This window comes from Choristoneura fumiferana, chromosome 4 (genome assembly GCF_025370935.1).
Source record: "Choristoneura fumiferana chromosome 4, NRCan_CFum_1, whole genome shotgun sequence".
Lineage (NCBI taxonomy): Eukaryota > Metazoa > Arthropoda > Insecta > Lepidoptera > Tortricidae > Choristoneura > Choristoneura fumiferana.
In genome coordinates this window covers 6955061-6980972 of record NC_133475.1, presented here as the reverse complement: position 1 = coordinate 6980972, position 25912 = coordinate 6955061, and the positions used below count along the sequence as shown (strand labels likewise).

At 38.0% G+C, this 25912-nt stretch overlaps 2 protein-coding genes across 5 annotated transcripts in view; both read left to right on the top strand.

Annotated features, from left to right (window-relative positions):
• LOC141427378 (nuclear factor NF-kappa-B p110 subunit-like) overlaps positions 1-21302 on the top strand; it is a 49912-nt gene extending 28610 nt beyond the window's left edge. For both annotated transcript variants that reach the window (XM_074086725.1, XM_074086726.1), the window contains 15 exons: positions 266-377; positions 926-1110; positions 2287-2345; positions 4180-4230; positions 5484-5685; positions 6903-6982; positions 7335-7481; positions 8766-8875; positions 9599-9774; positions 10736-10876; positions 11117-11319; positions 11678-11788; positions 13993-14145; positions 17221-17391; positions 18313-21302. In XM_074086725.1, the coding sequence (XP_073942826.1) occupies positions 266-377; positions 926-1110; positions 2287-2345; positions 4180-4230; positions 5484-5685; positions 6903-6982; positions 7335-7481; positions 8766-8875; positions 9599-9774; positions 10736-10876; positions 11117-11319; positions 11678-11788; positions 13993-14145; positions 17221-17391; positions 18313-18423 (2012 nt within the window). In that variant the 3' untranslated portion in view covers positions 18424-21302. The remainder of the gene's footprint in view (positions 1-265; positions 378-925; positions 1111-2286; positions 2346-4179; positions 4231-5483; positions 5686-6902; positions 6983-7334; positions 7482-8765; positions 8876-9598; positions 9775-10735; positions 10877-11116; positions 11320-11677; positions 11789-13992; positions 14146-17220; positions 17392-18312) is intronic.
• A 1-nt stretch (position 21303) lies between these two features.
• LOC141427381 (uncharacterized protein C15orf61 homolog) lies at positions 21304-25586 on the top strand. Of its 3 annotated transcripts, none has more exons than XM_074086731.1 (3): positions 21304-23393; positions 23824-24002; positions 25343-25586. In XM_074086731.1, exons 1-3 carry the CDS (start codon positions 23362-23364, stop codon positions 25468-25470), a joined length of 339 nt encoding a protein of 112 aa, XP_073942832.1. In that variant the 5' UTR covers positions 21304-23361; the 3' UTR covers positions 25471-25586. The 3 variants fall into 3 exon arrangements, with proteins under 3 accessions (XP_073942832.1, XP_073942831.1, XP_073942833.1); XM_074086730.1 differs by having other exon boundaries at positions 23819-24002; positions 25343-25580; XM_074086732.1 differs by lacking the exon at positions 21304-23393 and adding an exon at positions 23400-23661 and having other exon boundaries at positions 25343-25478.
• The last annotated feature ends 326 nt before the right edge of the window (positions 25587-25912 follow it).

Sequence of the window (25912 nt, the reverse complement as noted above, 5' to 3'; positions counted from 1 at the left end):
AGGGCATTTATTTGCAAGGCCAATAATTTATTACAAAGTGATATTTTTTTATTTCTAAACTGGCTACGTTTCATAGGTAAACCGATATAAATTTGTTAAGATGGAAAGTTTTCTCATATAAACAAATAAAATAAAATACAAAATTATTGAAAGCATATAAATACTAGAGTATAGGTTGATTCCTGAGACTTGCGGTATTATTGCATAATAATTATGCTCAGGCCATTATTGTTTTTTTTAAAGCATTGATTCTTTTTGTTTGTAGAAAACATTGAGGTTCGTTTCGTGGAGCGAAACGAGATGGGAGACGAAGTCTGGATGGCGAAGGCTCATTTCTTGCAAACCGACGTGCATCATCAGTACGCTATAGTGGTCAGGTAATACACGCCACAACAAATCTCATATCCTAACTCATCTCTAGCCCCAGTATTCGAACTGTCCACTCAAATCTGTATTGGAAATTTCACACACACACCATTGAATTACTTTACGGATGTGTGCAAGCAAGTTCATGGTAAAGTTCAAACACACATGGCACAAAAACAATTACATATATTCAAACAAAGAACATTGTTCAAACTCAGATCATTAAATCTGTTTCATCCCTGCGAAACTGTCAAAAAGTTGTGAAACAGGTCCTGTTTCAGTTTTTTTTTTGGTTTCATTCATCCCATGTTCGTAATAAAATAAGAAATAAGAATCGCTTATAGTTCTAAACCGTGTGCGCAATTGTGTAAATATTTATGCCTCGAGAAGTTCTAACTGTTTACCCATTTCGGTGTATTAATTTAATATTATTTTTAATATTTAAGACAACGTACGGACTGGCAAGTGGCTCAACAATCACGGTTCGCGACCAACGAGGCCCTAGGTCAAACCATTAAGCTAGGTACATACTAAATTTAATTTATTTGTTCTTTCATAGGTCTCCGGCTTACAAGGACCAGTACATCACGGTCAACCGGAAAGTACACGTGGAACTGTTCCGGCCTTCAGACAGCCGCAGAAGCGACCCCAAAGAATTCGTATATCGAGCGGATCCGTTATCCCGGCAGACTAAGAAAAGAAAGACTGATAGTTCGCCGTATTCCTCTTGGAATAGCTCTCTGGGTAATTGTGTTTTTTTATTTTTATTTAGTGAATACTAGCTGTTGCCCGCGACTCCGCTCACGTAGAATCCGTTTATCGCTATCCCGCGGGAACTATGCAATTCTCCGGGTTAAAAACTATTCTATGTTCTTGCCCGGGACTTAAACTATCTGTATGTCGAATTTCATCTAAATTGGTTCAGCGGTTTAGACCTGATAACAAACAAACACACTTACAAACTTTCGCATTTATAATATTAGTGAGATTAGAGTCAAATAACTTTTATTTGTTGTTATTCTGTCCTGTGAGTCGAGAGTCAACAGTGATACTTCACGATCAACTGAGAAAAATTTTCAGCATGTATATTAATAGCATGATTACTTGATTAGGAAATGAGCCATGGACAAAATTGGCTTATAAATGTCACAGCTCCCAACTTTTGGTAGATTTGTACCCAGTAAAATCATACTTTTATTGTGTAACCCAGGGAACGTTGCAATGATATCGAGCAAATCTTAAAAGTTGATTTTCACATTAATGCCCAAATTACAAGGACCTCAGTAACCGTCCAACTGACCAGGATGCGAAAAAATCCGATTTTTATAATAAAAATAAAAAATCGGATTTTTGTATAAATCGGATATATATCCAAATAATTATTTTTTTATTTATGTGCAGAAATGAACCATTTCTCAAACCTTTTATCACTATAATTGTTTCTATTTTAATATTGTTTACATATTATAATAGTCATTTTCTTTGTTGGAGGAGGTAAGTAAGGTCGTAAATAAGGGACATATTAATAGAAACATATAACCGACTAAATTATTATAATCTACACGAAAATTTACGATCTTATATAGGTACCTATCACATCAAAAATTCATAATGTTTAGCTTGAAAACAATAGTTTTACGTAACTTTTCGGCAAATCAATCCAATCTGTATTTTGTGGCTAAAATCCCGCAAAAACAACAAAAACTACACTACATTTCGTTTTATTTTGACTGACTGACTATCTAACTTTTGTCTTAAGAAAATAGTCAAGTTTTCTGAAACTTAAAAAAATGGATATATATATATCAATGATTTTTATTAAAAAAACCATTGATATATATCCTCGCACCCTGCAACTGACATTCATTTTTATTTATTTTTCTTAATGCTTCTAATTTATTAATCTTTCGTTTGTTTTAGGTACCGGATCCATTAAGAGCTTCAGTGAATTACCAGACCCAATTTCGAATATTTTGGCTGTAAGTGTACTTTCATTTAACTGCTAACACAAATTACAGAATATACATAGGGGAGAGCAGGTAGGCTTCGTACAGAGGGAGCATTCGTACAGTAGTCATATCTCCACTACCAAAACACATTGATGCGATTGTATTTGTGTGCGTGACTCCCACTCACACGCATAGGCTAACCGCGGAGCGGAGCGGCACTGCGGCGGCCAGCTTCGTCAGGGCAGATCGAAACGTGTTTTCGCTCCACATAAGTAATTTTTGGATTCAGTTTTGAATGCGTTTATCTCTAATAACTTTTTCTTAAATCGCTTACGTTATCATCCATGGGTTATATGTTAATGCTCTAGTTTTTCGTGTTAACGTTATTTTTGACATAATCTTAACGGGTATTTTTATTTTGATTTAATTTGTTGCTTTTTTGTGTTGGGGTGCCTTCGTTCATTGATGAGTGGGGTAGATTCGTACTGTACGAATGTACCCCGCGTTGATATTTATGTTTTTTTTATTGTTTCCGAGTCATGCCTCGAATATACGTAAATAAAAAAACCGGCAAAGTGCGAGTCGGACTCGCGCACAAAGGGTTCCGTACCATTATCTACTCAACATTAGACGTTAGCAAAAAAACGGCAAAAAATCAAGTTTGCTGTATGGGAGCCCCCTTAAATATTTATTTTATTTTAATTCATTTTTTTTATTCTTAAAGGGATTATACAACTAAAAATTCTGTGAATATTTCAAGCGTCTACCTGTTGCCGTTATTAATATCAAGCAAAAACACAGTAAAACAATCACATTTGTTGTATGGGAGCCCCCCTTACCAAAATATTTATTTTATTCTGTTTTTAGTAGTTATTGTTATAGCGGCTACAGTAATACATAATCTGTGAAAATTTTAAGTGTAACTATTACGACAAAAGAGAGACAGAGCCCTGTGACAGACGGACGGACAGACAGACAGACAGACAGCGGAGTCTCAGTAATAGAGTTACGTTGGTACCTTTTGGGTACGGAACCCTAAAAAGGGAACTCGAACAGGGCAGGTAGACGAAGAAACAATGAAATCTGGTATGCAGGTGTTACACAAAACCTTGTCTATTAGAAAAGCTGGTCAAAAATACGGTATCAAATCCACAACACTTGAAACTCACTTAGAAAAGTTCCACAAGAAAACAGTTCCTGAAAACGATGGTAGGTACAATCCCAAAGCGTGTGTTTAGCTCAAAAATTTGCGTCGAATCAAGTATTACGTACGACTGATGAAGAGGATGCTTTGAACAACTACATTACGGGGTGTTCTAAAGTATTATTTAGACTAAGCAATTAATAAAAAAAACTGAGATTTTGATTAAAACTGAATTATAATATGATTCTGTGTTATTTTCGACCTCATTAAATACTTGTAGTTTCTATAAATTGCTATTATGTTACTCTGTACGGAGGCTCCCCACTATGTACGAATGTGCCTTCCACCTTGTACGAAGCTACCCCGAGCGTGAGGTGCTTTCGTACGTTTCTCATTTTTTGGGAAAACAATCACAACTTTGAAATGTTGCTATTTGGCAACTCTAACGAATACTACTATGGTAACTAGATATATAGGCAATGTGGTAGTATTTCAATTATTTTGAAATTAGTTACTGGTTAGTTTTTACAAGGCCTAGAGTAAAAAGTGTACGAATCCTACCTGCTCTCCCCTACGTGATCCCTTTAAGGGATAAGTTCGCCTTCGTACATCTTATTATCCTGTTTTCTGTTAATTTCATGTGTTTTTATGTACAATAAAGAGTTTTACAATACAATACATACTTATAAACTCTATGAAACGTTTCGTTTTGTCTTTCAGAACACGGTGAATGTAGAAGTAGAAAATGATATATCAGGAATACCTAACGCAGTACGTACTATTTGTTTTTCTAATGACGTTATCTTTTTTCACATTCTTTAGGCTGCCTGTCCACTGGAGCGGAGCGAAGCGGCGAGCGAGATAAAAAGCCACCAAATCTCCCTGCAGCCCAAGTCATTTTTTTGTTTTATGAACATGAAACTTTATGTCACTTGAAAGAGCTCGATGACACATTACAATAAGTCCTATAGATACATGTATGACTATTTCTGAAAAAGTTGTAAATTTTTCAGTTGTCCACTTATTTAAAAATATATTATTATATAGATTTCCTGGCGCTATTTCACCACAAAAAATAAGTAATATTATTTTGAAATATATACAAAACCTTGTGGTAAAAGTGATGGTGTTGCAGATGTTTATGGGCGGTGGTGATCTCTTACCATCAGGAGACCCACTTGCTCGTTTGGCTTCCAGTAGAATATAAAAAAAAAAGTCAGATAATCTTTGTTGTTGTATCCAATAGAAAGTTTTGATGTACTTACAAAATTACGATTTTTTCCTCACAAGATTTCGTGACGTTTTCCTGACGTCAAGAATTTTTGGATGTTTTATGTAGTTTATGTTTTATGATCTCGTCCTTAGGGTTAATAGTTTCTTGACAAAACTGATTTCTTGTCAATTTCATGACGGGACAACTTTTTGAGGAATACTCATATAGGCACTGCACTGGGCAACAGGTGGTTAAAATTGCATAAAATCTTCGCTCCTCTTCGGTGGACAGGGAACTTACTTTAAAAATTTACTACCTTAAAAATTCGTACAAAACCGGGAAGCGGAGCGAGGACTCCGGTCCCTCGCAAACGGTAGTTAATAGTAGTGCACTGTAAGAAGTTATTGTCGTACTTTTAATACAATAAAACATTACGCGAGAAATAATCGGCGCTCGCAAACTATTCGTTTGTCCCACTGGCGGTGGAGACGACTGATTGTTGGGGCTCCGAGGCAAGACTTTTTTAAAGAAGTGGGCCCCGTCTTCGTCAGCGAGGTCTTGACTCCCGCTCTGGGTCGTTTCTTGTGGAAAGGTTGTCCATCGCTGTTCAACGCGGCAACGTGGCGAGTGTATTGGGCACCTTTTTGCCAGGTATGACGCGGGGCGGGTTATTTGACTGATTGTGTGTAAACCTATTTATCTGACTTTTCTGTTATTTACTTTTTGAGAATCTAAACCAGCTTACAACACTTTATATGTTCAAAAATATTGTACATTGTCAAATTATGGAACATTTAATTTAATTTTACAGATGCCTCAAATAATACAAAATCCCGGCAACGTGTGTCTGGAAGATGCGTTGTACGCGGGATCCGAGCCGAATGCCTACGAAGTGCAGTGCTCTATCGGCGTGGGGCCCATGCTTGCGCAGAATGATTTACCAGATATACGTTTGACATCGGCTGAGTTTCAGAATGTGATCAACAATCCAACGGAGATGCAAGAGTTCAGCGGTGTGTACATTTACAAACTTACGTTATCCTTCCACGTTATCATCACTATCATAAGCCTATCTTAGTCCTCTGCTGGACATAGGCCTCTTCAACTGCACACCAGTGAGCATGACCCTCAGCCACTCTCATCCAGTTCTTGCCAGCCACCTTGCGAAGATCATCGCTCCACCTATTTAAACTCTGATTTCAAATCCCATGAAAAAAGTGTAAACAAAGTTTCGTCATTGTCAAAGTGACATTTCAGGGGATCTCAATGTATGGGGCAGCTAGAAATATTATATAAAGTTGTAACTATGTTTTTTTTCTATTTCCGATAAGAGCCATGACATGGCCGTTTTTTTTACGGGAGACAATTTATTCGTCGTCTTTTGACCGAGAAATACTCAGGCCGGAGTCCATCCTTTCATACAACAATGAACGAACACAACGGAAAACGTAACAATTAACAACTTAACTACACTAACAATGTCAACAATGAAATATTAACAGAACAAGGGTCATTGAAAAACGATAAGTATTCTCTTTGTAAATTAATATATCATAGTGTAAATTCCAAAATAAAGTTTGGCATCAATAAATCAAAATATTTTATCTTGATTATGAAAAACAGTTTTTTAATGGAACGTCGATTTCAGACAAATGTGGAAAGAATAAATATCTTGAATGCTGCAAATGTGTTTCGATAACGGCAACACCTTTGTTTACATCTTTTTCCATAGGGTTCAAAATCCGGGTTTAGTCTAAGGGTGATGTCACAATAAATTTTTTAGGACAATATTATCCTATCTCCATTGAGATTCCCGAAACTTAAATAGCAGTCTTCATTTACGTTCAAGTCTCTAGACTAAGCGATTAAGATTTTAGTATTTTACATGGATCTCGTAGGAATATATCGATAAGAAGTAGCCAATGAGTTATTCGAAACGTCTACATATCAAATTTCATCCAAATCCGTCCAGGCGTTTTAGCGCGAAGGAGTGTCAAACACACACACACACACACACACACGCACGCACGCACGCACGCACGCACGCACGCACGCACGCACGCACGCACGCACGCACGCACGCACGCACGCACCCCCACACACACACACACACACACACACACACACACACACACACACACACACACACACACACACACACGCTTTGCCCCTTTAAGCCTTTCTTTACTAGTCAACCTTTATGAAAGGTTTTGATTTGTATTTTTTTCAGGTTTGTTACAAGAGGTCTTCCGTGACAATTATATGGATTCGTATAATTTATCATTGGTGGCGGATTCTGGTCGAGGAAAGGTTAGTTGACTAAGAACCACTTGCAGTCTAGATGTAGCATTCCTATGTGGCCAACTTCACAAGTACAGTCGTGGAAACTGAATCACGTACCAGGGTGGGACCTTTGTCATAATCAATTTCGCTATTATTTCTTTGGCAAATGTATGGATTGTCAATATGACATTAGTGACACAATGGAACTTTTGTGCTACCAATCTCATGTTGACAATCCGTACATGTCCATGTCCTGGTATTTGATTCCCTTTCTTCGACTGCACAAGCACACAAATTTGCTTACTTTGGAACTAGGTCGATTGTCCCACGTTACGTGTCGCTTTTTTAGGTGAAAAAGTTAACCTAATTTTGGTTTTAGGTTCAGCCTCAAGGTGCGACTGACGGTAAAACAATTAAATCCTCTCCTCGATCGAAATCAGAAAAAAATCAGAATAACGCTGGAGAAGAATCAAACAATGAATATACAGCAGTATACACCCCTGAACAAGGAGAAGAAGTTAGGAAGGTAACAAGACTTTATTATAGTAGATCCTAAATCTCACTCCCCCTAAATAAAGGAAGCTAGAGTAGAGAATATCCCCAAATCTTTTTTTTACCTTACATTTTGCTACTTTAAACATATAATTTATTGAATCGGGTGTTACTTTGCGGAGGTCTATATCAATGAACTAAAAAACCATTACTTTGCTCACCCGCGACCTTATGATAGCTACAGCAACAAATGTATCGTTCATGCAGCTCGGCCACCTGCACACATTAAAAGTGTCGACCTTTTTTTTCATCACACTTGCTCGTAAACAGCGTCGAAACATGCAGGCTACCTTGGTTGCAACCCCCAAATAAAACCCTCGACCTTAATGTGCTTGTCATGAAGCCCAAGGTCGGTAATTGAGTCTGATACTGCATGGCGTGCAGGAGCGCGGCGCGCGCACGTCGGGCATATGCTGCGTAGGCTGACGCTGCCAAGAGCTTAGTTAACGGTATCGGCAATTTTTGAAAAAATATTAGTTTTTTCTTTTACAAATATACAATTTTACTCGCAAATGTGATGAAAAACATTGTATGTCGCACGGGCGGTACTAGAATTACGAACATTGACTCATTACACCCTCAGTCTTCGACTTCGGGCTTCTAATAGACTCTCGTTCGTAATTCCTTGTTTACCGCCCTTAAGACACAAAGTACTATTCTTGTACCTCGTTGCCATGGTTTTGTCCCTTAGACAACTCTTTAAAACTATAAGTTTCTACATATATGTTTTCTGTGGTTAAAATTCATCGAGTGTACGCTTTTGTCGTAGTTTCAAGCCCATTGTTTTATCTCCTAAACACATTAGTAGCACAAATTGTAACATTTTTTTGCCAAACGGGAAAGAATAACAAACAAGAAAAAGTTGACTGACCCAAAAACACACTTAAATTGCATAAGGCTGCGGCTCCACTAAGGTGGAGACGAGCGGAGCGGAGAGGAGACGTAGAGATCGACCAATCCCTACACGTCTGATGATAATGAGGCGGAGACGAGATGTGGATTCAACTAATATGATTGGTCGATCCCTACACGTCTCCTCTCCGCTCTGCTCGTCTCCGCCTCAGCAGAGCCGTAGCCTAAACCCAACTATCTCCACCACACTACACTGATTCGTTTCGAACTCAACCAGAGTTCATTCTCCTTTAGAGCAACAACACCGTAATGTGTTTTTTTTATAATTTTTGTTTTGGAATTATCGATATAGATAAAAAAATAATTGGCGAATGGAGTTTTAAATATGTTATTATTTCTATTTTAGTTGGTGAAGGAAATTTGCGACCAAATAAGAAGCAAGACTGGAATCAAGAAGCAAATAGTAAAAGGGAAACTCGATCGACTCTTTCAATTGCGCCTATCAAATGGTGACACGTAAGTGCAATTATGTAATTAACGCATTAAATGTTTACAATGCATATACATACGATGAGTTGCTACGACGTCACGTGACAACATGTCAGCGCGAGACAAATTAGACGCGAGGAAAAATAATAAAATAAACATGTGGTTATGTATGGCCATAATTTTTGTCCGAATTGGGATTATTTACGAAATACAATATATTTTTATAGAAAAGTCGATTATTTATTAGAAACCAGTTTCGATATTTTTTCATATAAATTAACACTTTTAAAAATTAACTATTGAAACTATTCGGTTTGATGACGTCAGAGTTTAATCCAGGTCTGCCACACCAATGCTCATTTCATGAATTTGATCTGTTTACATAATGTTTAGCACCAGCAATTTTAATTAGTAAACTTCACTGGTTAGTGTCAAAATTCGTTTCAAAACAAGAATGGCACTTACTGCCACTGTCAAAGTGCCATATCAGATTTACTGACACCTGTGGTTGTGGGTTGTATCCACAGCCTAACTAAACCACTGTATCTGTAGTGGAATCTGGCAGTGCGTCTGACACGCAATCTTTGAGGGTCATAGAGTTGCGTCAACAAGGTTTTTTGAAAATTCCCATGGAATAGGAAACCAGGTTTTTTTAGTTTCTCAGGAGAGCAAGGCCGCAGGAATAAGCTAGTTGCGAATAAAAATAAGCTGCTTTATCTCTTAGTCGATTTAATCGCTGTTTTTTTTTAGGTTCCTCCACATGACTTTGTGCAACAACCGGTTTAGTTTCGAGAACATCGTGAAACTCATACACACAATAAAGATGCCGCAACTGTTAAATCTCCAGAACAATCTCGGGCAAACCATCCTGCATTCGGCTGTCGTCTATGATATTCCTGAGTTGATGTCGTTTCTTATATCTAAAGGTAAAAGATTGTAACAAATTGCATGTGTTACCTGTTATTGTCTAACGCGCGGGTGCTCAATAAGGGCTATCGTTTTTTGTCTTTCTAGGTGGCGCCACTGTTGCGTGAGGTTTTTAAGTGTGGCTTTCAAAGTCTGTTATTACGGGCGTGAAAACAAAGTTTACATTAAAATCATATTTAATACACCTTAAGACCGTACCATAAAAATATCGAGCAACCACAGTGTTGCGTAGTCCCGTTTTGTTCGGGAAAAAGGACAAAAGTTTACGAAAGTCAAAACGCATAATAAATTAATTTCAGGCCATAACGCCATAATTAATTTCAGGTAATGCAAAATAAGCACAACATTATTCTAATTATAAACAAACCCGCGTAGCTCACCCAAAAACTATGAGATTTGACATTTCGGAGACCTCACGCTACACTAGCGTCTCTAGCGTCGAATCCATACGCGATAGATAAGTTCCTTTAAGAGCGATGCATTTCTTTTTGTAATTCGTGTTTTATATTACTAAATTAATAAAACTGGACAATATACAACAACCTATTATAAAAATACATACACGAAAAATAAAATCTTGTACAGTCTTGTACAAAGACATCGATACAGTCAAAGTTACAAACAATACCTCTCCTTGTAGTCGGGTAAAAATATGTTCACGCAACTTTATTTACTTAACGTTGAAGTTGTGCATACATATTTTTGTAACTTTAGCTGTATCACTTTGTAGTTGACTGTACATGAATTGTAAATTGTAATGATGATGTTGACTTTGCTTGCAATCGAAGTGCAAACGCGGAGTGTAGAACTCCTTCATTACAATTAAATAGGTATAGACTTTATAGTCTTTAATACTTATACTCGCCACGTCTCTGGTAAAATGGCACGTTTTATGCACTAGTTGTATTATTATGTGTGGTGCTGGTGCTCATTGAATTACTTATTTGTGTGTGTGAGCAGGTTGCGACCCGTCAGTCGGCGACCACGAGGGTAACACTGCCGTCCACCTCGCTGTGAACTACCATCAGGCGTGTCTGGAGCCGCTCCTCGCCGCGATCCGGAGCCGCGGCGGCCCGTGTGTCCTCAACGATCAGAACAATGGTCAGTAATTGTGGAAACGCAGCCTTTGGCAACCAGGCGCCGTCATGCATGACTCATTCATAAATCCCAATTTGGGTCCATGTCAATCAAATATTCAACAGAAAAATTTAAGGTTTCAGAGGAAAAGAAAATATGACAAACGATGATTCGGACAAACATTACAGCATGACTAGCGCAAAGTATGCGAACTTTGGCGCTCCCTCCCAATTTACCCTCTTATTAACTATATTGTTTTTCCAGAAAAGCAAACAGCACTGCATTTGGCAGCTGTACCGGGTGCGGACCCGGCCGCGGTGGCGTCATCAGTACGAAGCATCGAACTGTTGCTGCAACACGGTGCGAGCCACAATGCACGAGACCGTGAGGGTCGCACGCCACTGCATCTCGCCCTCTACGACGAGTGCATGCCCGTTGTGTGCTCTTTGCTCAAGTTTATACCATCGGTAAGTGTAAAGTTACCATTGTAGCATCACAGCGAACTGTTGCTGCAACACAGCGCGAGCCACAACGCGCGAGACTGTGACGGCTGCACTCGTCTACATCTCGCTCTCTACGAGTGCACTCCGTTGTGTGCGCTTTGCTTAAATTTATACCACAGGTTTATACCATCGGTAAGTGTAAAGTTACTTGGCCATTATAGCATTGCAGCAGTCCAGCGAACTGTTGCTGTACACGGTGCGAGCCACAACGCGCGAGACAGTGAGGGTCGCATTCCTCTACATGTCCCGTCTACGACGAGTGCACGCCCGTTGTGTGCGCTTTGCTTAAGTTTATTATAATGAAATTTAATGATTGTTTCAGAGCGACATCGACGCTGTGGACGGGAGCGGTAACACGGCGCTGCAGATTGCTTGCGGTGGCCCACTCAGAGACAACACCGTCGCCATTGTCAAAATGTTGATTGAGAAAAAGGTAATATATGATACCAAAGATCATGCCTAGCAAGAATTAGTAATTATTTTATTTTGGCAATTTCTAAGTTTAAAAACTGTCAGTCTAATTTTTGTATCATCATCATCATGTTAGCCGAAAGACGTCCACTGCTGGACAGGCCTCCCCCAAGGCTCTCCACTCAGGCCGGTCTTGTGCTTTCCGCATACACCGCGATCCCGCGATCTTAACCAGGTCGTCACTCCATCTTGTTGGAGGCCTACCAACAGCTCGTCTTTCGGTTCGCGGACGCCATTCGAGAATCTTCTGACCCCATCAACCATCAGTCCTGCGAGCAATGTGCCCGAGCCCACAGTACCCACTGACACTTCAGTTTTGCAATTCTTCGGGCTATGTCGGTAACCTTAGTGCTACAGGGGATATCATCATTTCTGATTCTATCCCGCAGAGAAACCCCGAGCATGGCCCTCTCCGTAGCCCTCTGAGTGACTTTGAGATTTTTCATGAGGCCCATTTTTGTGTGAATAACGTTAAACGTAACTTGAGGAATAACTTTCTCCTGAATAATTCTAATTAATTTTGTCAGTTAAACATAAAATTATGAAAATGACAACAGAGTCAGTTTCGTTAAAAAAAACTGTTATAATATATACCTAATACCTACTAATAATGTGCTTCGGAGATCGTACATAAAATAATGTTTTGGCTTATAAAGAAAACGTATAGAAAATCATGATTGTCAAATCGTGGTGGAAACGAGGTATATGGGTGTTGCTGCACTAATCGATCAATCATCGATCGATGTCAAAGTCAAAGTCAAAATATTTTTATTCAATTTAGGCCACAACAAGCACTTATGAATGTCAAAAAAAATCTACCACCGGTTCGGAAAACCCCCTGTTGAGAAGAATCCGGCAAGAAACTCAACGAGGTATATATTTTTTTAAACAGATTTACAATATTATTAAATGGTATGTATACATCACAAGTATTTAACACAAATGTCGATGTCATTGACCGGTCGATAAACGATTGATCGACAACCGATCGACGCGACTATTCGACGTCGATCGATTGGTGTGGTATTGGCGTGCATTGGGTCGATTCCAGCGTAAGCAGTTACTAGTTTGCACCGCAGCAGCGTGCTACCAGCAGTAGCGTTGCCTTACCCTGCTGCTTACTCAATGCACGCCATAGCTGATCGACGGGTACCAGTTGATGAACGATTGATTGATTGGTATATGAGAAACTGTCGATCGACGATCGATCGCTTGGTGCGCTAGGTATAGGGTTCCGTACAAATTTGTAGGTATTTATGAATATCCAAATTTCATAGTTTTTTTTCTTTTTAAGGTACGGAACCCTAAAAAAGTTGGTTGACCCAAATAGAGCCTCCTGGATCTTGGAGGTGCTTTTGCCGAAACCGGTATTTCTTCAAAAAATCGAATTAAAAGGTTTAATTTTCCCACATTAAGGGTCGCCTATTAATTTTTTTTTTGAAGAAAATCACATCTAGGATCCAGGAGGTTAATGTGGGAAAATTAAAATTTTTATCGCCGGTGATACTGCAATACCGCGTAACTAGCATTTTCCATAAGACTCAGAACTGTCAGAACAGTACATAGATGCACAGAAAAACCAGAAAAATAAGACCAGCACTGGGAATCGAACCCAGGTCCTCGGCATTCCGTGCCGCGTGCTATACCGCTACACCACTGCTGGACAACGGTACAGACACGAATTTCCCCTATGCACCACATATCTCAGCTTGTTTGTTTCTTATTTAGCCACTTAAGCAGTGACGCTAGCGACATCTATACTGTAGCCCTCATCGACAAACTTGGAATGCCGATTCCATTGGAACTAACCGCTCACCCGGACAAGAGATATCGTTATTAAGCAATCAAATTAAGATTGGTTTTTTGGAATCTTTTTGTATTTTTTATTTCAATTCCAATTTTTTTTACTTTTACGGTAATCCCGTAAAACCGAAATTAAAATTATTACTATTATTATTATCATTATTTGGAATTGAAATAAAAAATACAAAAAGATTCCAAAAAAACAATCTTAATGTTAGTACTATTAGTACAGTGGAAATTATACCGTATGGAAAAAGCTAGTTACGCGGTATTGCATTATCATCGACGTTATGTCCTCAAGTGAGGACGGGGATCCAGGAGGACAGTAGAAGCGTTGCCAGAAATAACCAATCTCATTGACAGGCGGACCCGATGGCGCGCGAAGAGCATAGGCTGAGCGCCTGGCGACTGGCAGCCGACAAGCCCGAACTGCTGAAGCTCCTGGCGCCGCTCGTGCCCGCCGAAGCTGAGATCAAATCAGAGCCGGAGGACAACTACGAGTCGGCCGATGAAGGGGTCAGTGCCCACTTCTAAAGGTTCGGCTACACGCTCTATCATACTTGCGCTAATTCCAATTTGCACAAGCAAGCATGTGCGTTGTGACGGCAAAACGGTATACCGCACTAATGGCTTTTGGACGACTTACAATTTTTGCGCATGCAAGTCGCTGCGTGTAGCCGGACCTTTACACGCTTATATAAGCTATACTTTTGACTAAGTATCGTTATGTATGAATGAAAGCGTCAACCGTACCGTACAATGGCACGTCACTATATCACCCATTAAATGACGATAAAGTATTTCATTTAAGAAAAGAAAACCTGCAATAGGTGGCATCGCCGCCCCGGGCCGTGCCTCCCTTAGAAGAAAAAAAAAACAAAGAAAAAAAGTTTTTTTACCCCAAAGCTTTACATTTATAGTAGGTTGCCAATTGCCACACTAGGCAGAGCCCGTCCCGTGGGGTCTTAGCCCTGGGGGCTACTACAAATAGTATTTATAAAAAAACCGGCTAAGAGCGTGTCGGACACGCCCGAAATAGGGCTCCGTAGCCATTACGAAAAAATTAAGTTATATTTTTCTAAGGATTTCGTATTTTGTACGGAATATTTCAAGTTTAGGTATATTTTATACCTTAGGCTGCTATTTACTCTTAAACTACTAATAATTCTCAAGAAAACTTAACCGTTGTAGTTTTCCTTGTAAGTTTGATACTTTACGTTACTTTTACTACCATCCTGAACTTTTTCCAATTTTTCCACCCACCGGTTTAGATTTTAGAGGGGGGCGGGCTCGATTTTAATGAAAAGGGTCTAGCAGGCTAAGGTGGCCCCCGCAAGGGATTTGGTTGTAATTTGAGGTGCTGTAGGTGGCAGGACCTAAGAACACTGTATGCGTAATATCAGCCTTTGATCTTCTTTGGTTTCAGACTTATTCACGAAAATGTCAAAAAATCAAGATAATTTTTAAACTGTTAATATTTTCGACTTTTTTTTTCACACGACGCACCATGATTTTTCAAAATGTTTTTAAATGTATACGTAGTTGACAATTGTGGCTTATTAAATAATTTTTTGATAGTTGTGTCTCCACGAGATGTGGCAAAAAAATGAAGGGCAATAAAAAAACTATTTTTTTTTCATCCAAGTTCAAGGATATGAAATGTCTATAAAAATATGCATTATGGACCCCGTTTTATGTTCCTTAATTCTGAATTTATTTGGTTACTCTCGCTTGCTTGGTTTAGCTAAAATAACAGTTTAAAAAATACCTTGATTTTTTTGTCATTTTCGTGAATAAGTCTGAAACAAAAGAAGATCGAAGGCTGATATTACGCATACAGTGTTCTTAGGTCCTGCCACTACTGCACCTCAAATTACAACCAAATCCCTTACGGGGGCCACTCTTGTTAGCTTAGCCTGCTAGACCCTTTGCACTTAAAAGTTGAATATTTTGCAAACACATCACTGAATCGAAAAATCATTTTAGCAACCCCCTAATGGTTTTAAAAGACCTATCCAACGATACCCCACACCAAGGTTGGATGAGAAAAAAATCACCCCCACTTTACGTCTGTGGGAGGTACTCTAAAAAAATTTTTTTTGATTTTTTTATTAACATTTTGTCGGCATAGTTTATTCGTGCAAAATTACAGCTTTCTAGCATTTATAGTCCCTGAGCTAAGCCGCGGAAGGACAGACAGACAGACAGACATGGCGAAACTATAAGGGTTCCGTTTATGCCATTTTGGCAACGGAACCCTAAGAACTTCAATTGATTTTGCTCCATATTGTAAATTTAGCAAGGCGAATATTTGTGTATCGCTATATGCTATGCGCTATGTGTGGTCGCTATATGTGGTACAGTCACCAGCATTAATATCTGCCACAGCGGAGCGTGCAAAAATATCTGACACGTCCTTCCGGCTCTAGAGATAGAGTCGTATCAGATATTTATGCACGCTTGTTGTGTCAGATATTGGTGCTGGTGACTGTACGCTATGTGTGGTGGCTTATAATAAATAATAATAATATAACGTTTATTTCAGGCTCTAGTCCCATATACTACATGTTAGTTACAGTCTTATAATGATAATGTTAGTAGTTTAATTAATTGCGATTGAATTTATCAAAACAATAAAAATAAAAAAATAGGATGTCAGAGTTCTAAAATTAAAAATAATAATATCAAAAATAGTCAAAATTACAAAAATTTAATTAAAATTAAAATTATGGAAGGCGAAGATGAGGCCTAAGATGGTACACGTTTGCCTAGAAGGTGTCTGTTCACTTTGACCGTAAAGATGTCCAGATTATTAGCGTTCCGGAAAAACTGACCTTGGCAGAGAGTTCCACTCCTTAGCCGTCCGCATATTGAAAGAAGAGGCAAACCGCTTCCTGCGTAATGGAGGAATGTTTACAATATAAGGGTGAAATGCTCGCCGCGCCTAGTCGTTCGGTGGCCGAAAGGGGAAGGGGGTATCAGGTTATGTAAAACCTCCGCACACTCACCGAAATGTAACCTATAAAAAACCGAAAGGCAGGCCACTCGTCTACGTTGTTCGAGGCTCAGAAGATTTGCCCCCACGAGTGAGTCACTGCCTATGATCCTCGTCTCTCGACGCTCCAACGAGTCCAAAGCATCCAGCTGATATCTAGCAGACCCATCACAGAGATGGAACAGTATTCCATGCAAGAGCGAACTTGAGCTCTGTAAAGATTTAAGAGCTGCTCCGAGGTGAAGTACCGTCTCACCCTGGAGAGGACACCCAGTTTTTTGGCAGCAGTCTTTGCCATGGACTCGATGTAGCCCTAAGAGCTCAAGACTAGAAAAGGATAGTTCCCTATTTTTCCTAAAGATGACATAGTACAATTTAAAGTTTTGGGGGGTATCAGCAACTCTTTATTACATACTTTTATCCAAATACGTCCGTACTCTATTGCACCTGTACAACGACTGACAAACGTCTCATAAATAGTGTGTGACAACGCTCTACGAAGCCGAAATTAGCCGAGTCTCTTTCCAAAAACCGATGTGCATCTTTATGGCCGGGTACTGTACAGGGCCTGTCCTCACCGTACATTTTGGCCGCAGGAGGAGCCGAGCCTGGGCGAGCAGCTGTCCCTATACCTGTCCGACGTGTCGCGGCTGCTGGACGGTAGCGGCGCGTGGCGCGCGCTCGCCCGCCGGCTCGACTACGACGGACTCTCCAACTGGTTCCAGAACACAGCCAGCCCCACGCACACGCTGCTCAACCAGGTTAAGGTCGGTAACAATATTACTCAAGGTATAACGATCTATTGGTGTGGTAGCTTTGGCTGATTGACGGATACTCGACTGTTCCGTTCCACGATCGATCGAGTATCGATCGATTGGTCTAGTAGAAACTATTGATCGACGTCGACTGTTCCATTCTACCATTGATCGATTATCGATCAATTGGTGTGGTATCTATCACCCTTAAGCTTTTGTGAGACAGGGTAAGTCATCAATTACTGGACTCCTGTCAATAACTGGCCGCCTTACACTAAAAATAAATTCTAAACTCACCTATAAACAGAGTTAATTTTTAGTATAAGGTGTCAATTACTGGCCACCTTATACTAAAATTAATTCTGGTCACCTATAAATAGAATTGAAGGTGGCCAGTAATTGACGATTTACCCTATTTGATTAAAATTAAAAAACTATAAGTATAGCCAGAGCCAGAGTTTGCGGCAGCCAGACCTTCGTTATACTATAAAGGCTGAAAGTTCTTTTGTGTACAGTTCTAACAAAGGTAAAAATGATTCTTAACTAAGAAATTTGGATATTGAGCACTTACAAAAATATCACGTATCAAACGTCATAAAATTTCACCTCAATTTCGTCATACTATAACCTCCTATCGCCCAGCGTCCTTTATATGTATAGGACTTATTTTAATTTGACATCGAACTCTCTAACAAGTGACATAAAGTTTCATGTTCGTCAAACAAAACTTTGACTTGGGGTGCAGGAGAATAAAACTAAATTTTTATATATTTTGCTCGGAACGATATTAGAAATCACTTCCTTTATTGCCAGACACTTTGTAGGAGTGCAACCCCCAGCCAAACAATCCTAAAATGTTTAAATATACGTCCCGAGAGGGCTTGGGCCGTAAATAAAGCTTGCATTTTTATCGGTAAATTATTATTGTTACAGGAGTGCCAAGACAGAAAAATGACTTCTAAAACTTTGATATCGATGCTGGAAGAGTTAGGAGAGATGGAGGCAGCAGGAGTCATACGAAGCAGAATTGGTTCTTTCACTTAATGATTGCACCTGCACCTTAGATGTAGCGAATATGCCAAAATCTAAGATAAGTGGTTGATTGGTGGTGGTGGTGGTTGTAAGTGGTTTTTTAATAGCTGCCGTATTGGTTTCGATTGTTTTATTTCACTGAATAATATTCTGACAGTAAAAACAATTGACAAGATTTCAATTTTTTAACACCTGTAAATTACTACAGGAATCGAAAGAGTTTTGCCTCCTGAACATGGGAAAATATTTATTATAATTGATTTCTCCATATTTAAAAAAATACAAAAAAATGAAAAAATATGTCTGAAATTGCCAATACTACCACATAATAGATATGTTTCCTTTGCCTTTTTCACTAGAAAAAGGAGCTGTCATCATTTCATCAACGTCTCTATGCAACGTTTACGTCAGATTTACGTGATCTTTTTTTTAAGAGACTAGACAAAAGTAATAGATCTATTGTGTGGTAGTCTTGGAGTTATGCCCTTTTAGAATAAGCACATCTTAAAAAAAAAAAAAAATAAATTAATAGTTGTAGTGAAATTTTAAAAATATCAGCGTTTTTCTCTTTCCAAACAGAATACAGAGAACGAATCAAATTATAGTCTTAGAAATATGAAATCTTGTCAATTAGGATTAGATTTATCTAAACTAAACCGTCTACGATAGCCATATACTTTCTCGTCGTTAATTGCATATTTTTCCAAATTTTACTCGAAAATGTTCACTGAAAAATAAAGCTATTCACGTTTCTTATGCTAACCATGTTCCACAGAACCTGTAGACTAGACGAACAAGCCGACTTAACTCTTTTTTCCTCCACGCATATGCTTTATGGATATACTTGTGCCGCCCTGAGTTAACGCTCGTGGACATCTCATACACTTTTCACACAAAACTGTTGCAATATCAAACTACTTTCCAAAAATTACACTTACGCTGTCACTTAATTTTTCTAATTTTTCGACTTAGCAATTTAGGAGATTATCGTTATAATCAGTAAATTGTAAAAGACACTTGTCTCTGTGATACTGTATTCCGTTTAGAGCAGTCGCGTGGCGAGCTGTGTAGTGATGCTTATGTTCAATGCTCAATCAATTTACTTTAGGTGAAATAATTATTTATAGATATTTGTCCTTTTCCAAAAAAATGTGGTTTATACTGCAGCCATATATGATTTCATAAAGTAAGTACATACGTGTGTCTGCGTGTGCATGTATGTATCGTGACGTATGTTAATAAACGCAAAGAGTTTTCTTGTTTGTGATACGTGCTAATGTTATAGTCAAAGTCGCTACGAGAAGTAAGTTCAATAAGAACAGATCTATTAAAACTACAGATGTGCAAGTTGCGGAAAGTTTCCAAAAAGTTCGAAAAGTTCTCGGATTTTTTCTGGAAATTTTCACTAGAAATATAGGAAATTTAATTTAAGAAACGGAAAGTTTCAATCCCCACACAATTTTGTGAGAAGTTTCCGAAATGTTCCTGTGCGAAAAATTTCGCAATTTTGTAAAGTTTCCTTTAGCACATCAGTAATTAAAACAGATGACTTTAACAGTAGAGGTGGACCTATTATGCATTTTGCCCACTAGACGACTATAGTAGCCCGCCGCTAAGAAGTCAATCCTGACACCTATCATCCCGGTACAAATACGTCAATGTTTTTGTTTTTTTGACGTATTCAGTATGGGAGTGACACGTGTCAAGATTGACTTCTTAACGACGGACGGATTCGACGGAAAGCGCCCGACTAGTCGGCATCACCGATCATTGTTTTCGGCTAAGTTCGGGTGCAATCGGGAACGATCGTTTTGGACCGCTAGTCGCTCCCCTCGTCACGCATTCTCGTATCTATTTTGACAAGTTTGTTTACATTTTAGAGATTCACTTATCACACAGGCCGACGTGTTTATATCATAGTAAAAAAACAAGACAAACTAAACTTATCTAATTATTGAGTAATTACAGTAAGGCATAAGGTGCCGAATAGTCGATACTTTTGCCGACTAAGTCGCCAACTATTCGCCTAGTAGTAATATAGCTTTCCCGACTATTTGGTGCATCTCTAATTAATAGTGGTCAGTTTTGTGGTCCAGGGTTATAGCGACTGTAGATTGTATCTACATAATATTATGTAGAAATTACATGGAAAGACGACCCGTCTATCTCGTTTTTTCATTTAACATTGATATTTATTCGTCTGATATTTATCGTAAACTAAATTACCTACTTCTAAATATGTATCGGCGAAGTAAATTTAGCAATACAAAACTGAAGAAAAATACGCAAATTGGTGTGTTTTTAACATTTTTGTCCGATAAATCGGTGTTACACACGCCATGTCATTTATATTATGTCATCAAATCTAATTGAAGACTAGTAAATAAGAAGAGATTTCAATTATTTGACGATTGTGTTTTATAAATGTGTGCTATTTCGCGTGAGTTGCACTATCATTGATGACTATAGTTTATTTTATATTATAGGTCCTAACAGTTGCCAATGTGAAGCCAGCCGTCAAATCCCTTTGATTTTAATGCTTACTAAAATTAAAGTAACTTAGTGCAACTCACAGTTATACCTTACCTTTTCGGAGTTTCTATCGTATATGCTATACCTATTGTATCCAAAAAAATTGTACTTTCATATCTTCTTAATCCCTCACGCAAAAAGACGGCTGCTATGTCTGTTTTTTGTCTGTGGCATTTTAACTCTCAAACGGATGAAATGATTTCGATCAGTTTTTCGGAGTTTTTTAACTTTTCTAAGTTGGTTATGTTATTAATAAATAAGTATACAAATAAATAGTGTCTGTTTTCAATCAAGGTTGAACCCACAAACTAAAGATCACTATTTTTAGGTTCATTTGGTTTGGTCGATGTCCAAATCTAAGGAATAAAAGTTCTTTTTCCACAAACTTACTTTATATTAATCAGTTTGACTGGAGATTAAAAATAAATATCAGCAACGCTTTCAATCAATTGCATGACTTCCATGACGTCACAATTGCTATGAAAACCAAACATAAGCTATTTTTTTTTCTAAATGCAGTAGGTAGGTATTTTAATTAAATAAGATTTATAGTTTGTTACATATTAGGCTATGTTTTATCTTAAGTATTTTTTGAAGTTGTAAATAAATAAATGAAACTTGATATTTATAACGTAGTTAATACTTTAAGATGAAAAGTCCTTTTATTACCATTTTCCTCGGTAATTAATGCGATGTGTTTACTGTGAAAAGGTTCCATGATGGGTCATGAATTAAAGTCCTAGCTTGACCGTAATAGGATGGCAAGATTCAGATTTAGGATTTCAAATCTTATCTTAAGGCAACATAGACTGTCCTATTTTAAACAATAATAATAAGCAATGTGGTGACAAATGAGTGGCTTAAGTTTAGATATAGATTGGATGAATATAAAATGTAATATTATTTTAGTTGCTAACGATGTGTCGTGTGCGGAGACTTTTGTATGCGTCGCTGATATTCAAGTAGGTATGAAAAAAAAAACAGAATCTAAGATTTAATCATTTATGTTGACATGTCTGTTGTATTTGAAATATATTTTAATATACTGTATTTTACTGAAATATATTGTTTTATTTTGTTACATATTTGCAATTCTTTGAAGCTGTCAAAAATTCGAACTTCTAAGAGAACACATACCTACAAAAGATACAGTTAAAACAGGTATTTCGTATTCCATTCCAGTTGTCCGAAAAATTTGAAATTATGAAGGTGGCTCTAATAGCACAACCAATAAGAGAGTGTCTGTCTGTCTGTCTATGACTCAGCGCTGCGTACAGATCGATTCAAGGGAGCTGGCACGAATGGATTGAACGAAAGTAATGTATGTCACTTAGACATGTTTGTAGGAAAATGACAGAAGCAAGACATTTTCTTATTTATGTGAAGTGTATTCAAATAAGCCGATACCGTGGTGGCCTAGTGGTGTGACCAATGGCCTATCAAGCAGAGGATTGTGGGTTCAATCAAACCCCGGCTTGCTCCTTTGAGTTTTTCGAAATTCATGAGCGAAATTACATTTGAATTTTACAACGAGCTTTACGGTGAAGGAAAACATCGTGAGAAAACCTGCACAACCTGCGAAGCAATTCAATGGTGTGTGTGAAGTTCCCAACTACTCAGAGGCGAATTTAGCTCATGTAGCGCCCGTGTGCAATTATAACTATCTAGGAAGCGCGCGGCCTAAATGGAATGGGCACAAAGTGCCGCGGCCGGCGCCCCTGACACCGCTGCGCCCGTGTGCAACGCACACCCTGCACTATAGGTAAAGACGCCTCTGCAACAATTTTCATAATTTCATTCACTCATTCATTCGTGCCAGCTCTTGTGACTCGACTGTATCCACTATTATATTGTTTTTAAAATCGGGCCTCAAGGGAATATACTGCAATGTTCTGCCGCCAGAATGCAGGAAACCGTTAACGGTTTTTTGAATTGTGCAGTTTTAACTATTAAAAAAAACATACTGTTCATGTAATTTTTTTTTTCAAAGTTAAAACTAAAACTGCCGTAATTTGAGCCAGAATGTTTTACTCCCTTTGGTTTTACTATTCTTTAGTTGTAATTTCAAAGATATTATTCCACGTTAACTTGGTGAAAAAAGTTTTCGACTGACAGATGTCAGTGTCAAAAACAGCTGTTTACTCCAACCAAAATCAATTTTTAATACTGTCATTATCCGTTATCGTATCAAATTATAAATTGTTAAATAATGCAGTTATTTACGCAAAACACCTGGCTTTTTAATAATAGTATGACTGTGAACATTATTTAATTTAATGTATTATGTAATAGTTGTAAAAATGACTTCGAACGCTGTAAGACAATTCGTCAAGAACCGAGTTGCTGCTTTGCAAGTGTTACGGATATTTTCTAGACCTGATGCATCAGAAGTGCTTACGGCATATTTAACACAATGTAATGAGCCCCCTTGGACTTCTTACTTCGTTAAGGTATAATATGATCTCAAATTTCTCACTTCTGGAGACTGAACAGCCAAGAAAATACTAAGAAAATCGAAGTTCTTGCAAGTTATACTATACTTGACTCGCTTCTGGTAGTCGGATTGTCTTGAAATTTGGCATACTTATGTAAATTGCGTGACAGTACAATAATCTGGTAGTGACATCCTGATAGTCCGGCCAGGATCGTCTCCGCAGGACGGAACTCTTTAACGACTAACAGCATCGACTTGAAATTGTAGTTTGGGTGACAATGCAAGTACAGTCAACAAAAAGTACAGTCAGCAATTTTTTTTTATTAAAAATGAAATTTTTGCCAAAAACTTTTTATGATGATGACTAAGTTCCTGTGCCTTGAACTATTTCTAAGATTTTTTTTTCCAAATCCAACCTGAATTCTAATGAAAAATTTTCAGTACAGTAGTGTGAGGGATGACCAATATGGGATGTCAAACTTTAATTGGAGAGTGGGAAAGTCCAACTACCAGATATTGAGGACTGGCTGCTTCCCATACATCAAGTACCACTGCTCGCGGAAAGCAGCAGAAGACCTAGGTACATCTGACAAATTTATGAGAGTTATCAAAGTAGCCAACTTTGGTAAGTTTTAGTTAAGTAGGTGAAAAATTTTAGGAACAATCCCCTCTTGCATTTAGTAGTAATATTTGAAAAAGCTGGGGTGATACTGGACTCTAGCAGAAATTAGCACTTTAAAGCTTAATATTTTACAAATAGATCCCTATATAATTATTCTATTTAACATCCAAAACTAATACTATATAAACTAAACTAATATTACAAAATAAAAATGTCATCCAAATGTTCTGCCTCAGGCATTGACCCCAAGACACTGGCAGCATTACCTCTCTGAACTGTTATTCCTAATCTTTGCAAAAGGTAAGCGCCAGCCCTGGGGTCGCCTGAGGCCAAAACCCAAAATTGAAAAATGCTCTTTTTTTTTTTTTAATAGCTTATAATGTGTCCCACTGCAGGGCAAAAGTCTCCCCTTTCTTATTCCACTCGTCTCTACTCTTGGCCAGCTCTTGCCAATCTGACTGGAATCGGTCCAGGTCGTCCCGCCATCTCCTCCTAGGTCTGCCTCTGCTACAGTGCCCGTCGCATGGAACCCAATTGGTGATTACTTTGACCCAGCAATCCGGATGCATGCGGCATAGAAATAAAATAAAAATAAAAATAAAAATAGCAGAAAAATGCTCTTAGCAAATCAAAATGTTTTTGATAGAGCTATCCAATAATGTCCCACACTGTTTGGCTGAGAAAAAGAAACATTCGCAATTTACTTGTAGAAGAACACATTTTTTTTTTCTAAATTTTTATAAATTACAAGTTTGAAATCAGACATACCATGCTCTACTATAATTACATGCAAGAAAGGTCTTTCTTTCAAGATATAGTTATTTTATCTAATAAATAATCACCAACAGTAAGGAAGAACCTCTCAAGATTTTTAAGAGCATTTTTATGCATCTTCGCTCAGGATAATCTTGCAAATTTGTTTTCTCCCAATTTGATTATTCCAACTTAAAATTTCATATCAATATATTTTTGCATCCTACTTATATCATTGAAAATTGGTATCAAAACAGATTTTTTCTTCAATTCTCGGGTCCTTGCCTCAAATATAAAAAATGGAACCCTTATAGGATCACTAGTGTTGCGGTCTGTGACGTCTTTGAAACTACTTAATTCGAATTTTATGATTTAAATTCGGGTCGTTTCAGGGTCGTCTCTTGACCATGGCGCATGCAACTGTGCCAAAAATATTGAGCTTCTCTAAAATTAAGGTACGCCGAACAAAACCCGAATTTAAATCATAAAATTAGTAATGAAATTACCGCGATAGTCTAAACTATTGTACTTTGTAAATATTCGACCTGAAAACCTATGCAAAATCTGATCAATCGTTCTTTGTTTTGTAGGTATACCCTGCTTGCTCTATGGGCTGGCTGCCACGCAACTTATAAGGCACACTGAAATAGTCCAGACATCAAAAGGACCAGTTACAATTTACTTCCTCCTGCCAGAACATAAAGGGTCATTGCACTAAACTTGAATTTAGACTTAAGACTCATGTAAATAATTAATGTAATAATATCTGTAGTTTAGATTTTTTTATTGTTAAATAGTACGTAAGTAAAGGCAGATATATACAAATAGGTAAAATATACAAATTGAACCCTTTTTATTTTCTTCTTTAACCTTTTCGACGCCAACGACTCGTATATACTTACGCACCGCAGGTTCCACACCAACGACCTATACATGCGTCCATTAATTCAATGCAAAAGCATCCTTTGTTCAATTGTGTTAAGGTTCAATTTTAGGCATTGCAATATATAAGCCTGGCGTATAGGTGATGTTTTATGTATTTGACGTGGCGGCGAAAAGATTAATCTTGTCTCCTTTTAATTTCGTCTAAATCTGACGATGTATAAACCTACTTAGTATAAACTACAATAGAAAATCGGCTTCTAATCTGAAAAAGTTAT

Bases quoted from the DNA above. Each gene is read 5' to 3' on its own strand.
- LOC141427381 (XM_074086730.1), top strand. From the start codon at position 23,220: ATGTATTATGTAATAGTTGTAAAAATGACTTCGAACGCTGTAAGACAA. The intron at 23,394-23,818 runs GTATAATATGAT...AAAAATTTTCAG, and splicing joins GGACTTCTTACTTCGTTAAG to TACAGTAGTGTGAGGGATGA. The intron at 24,003-25,342 runs GTAAGTTTTAGT...TTTGTTTTGTAG, and splicing joins TATCAAAGTAGCCAACTTTG to GTATACCCTGCTTGCTCTAT.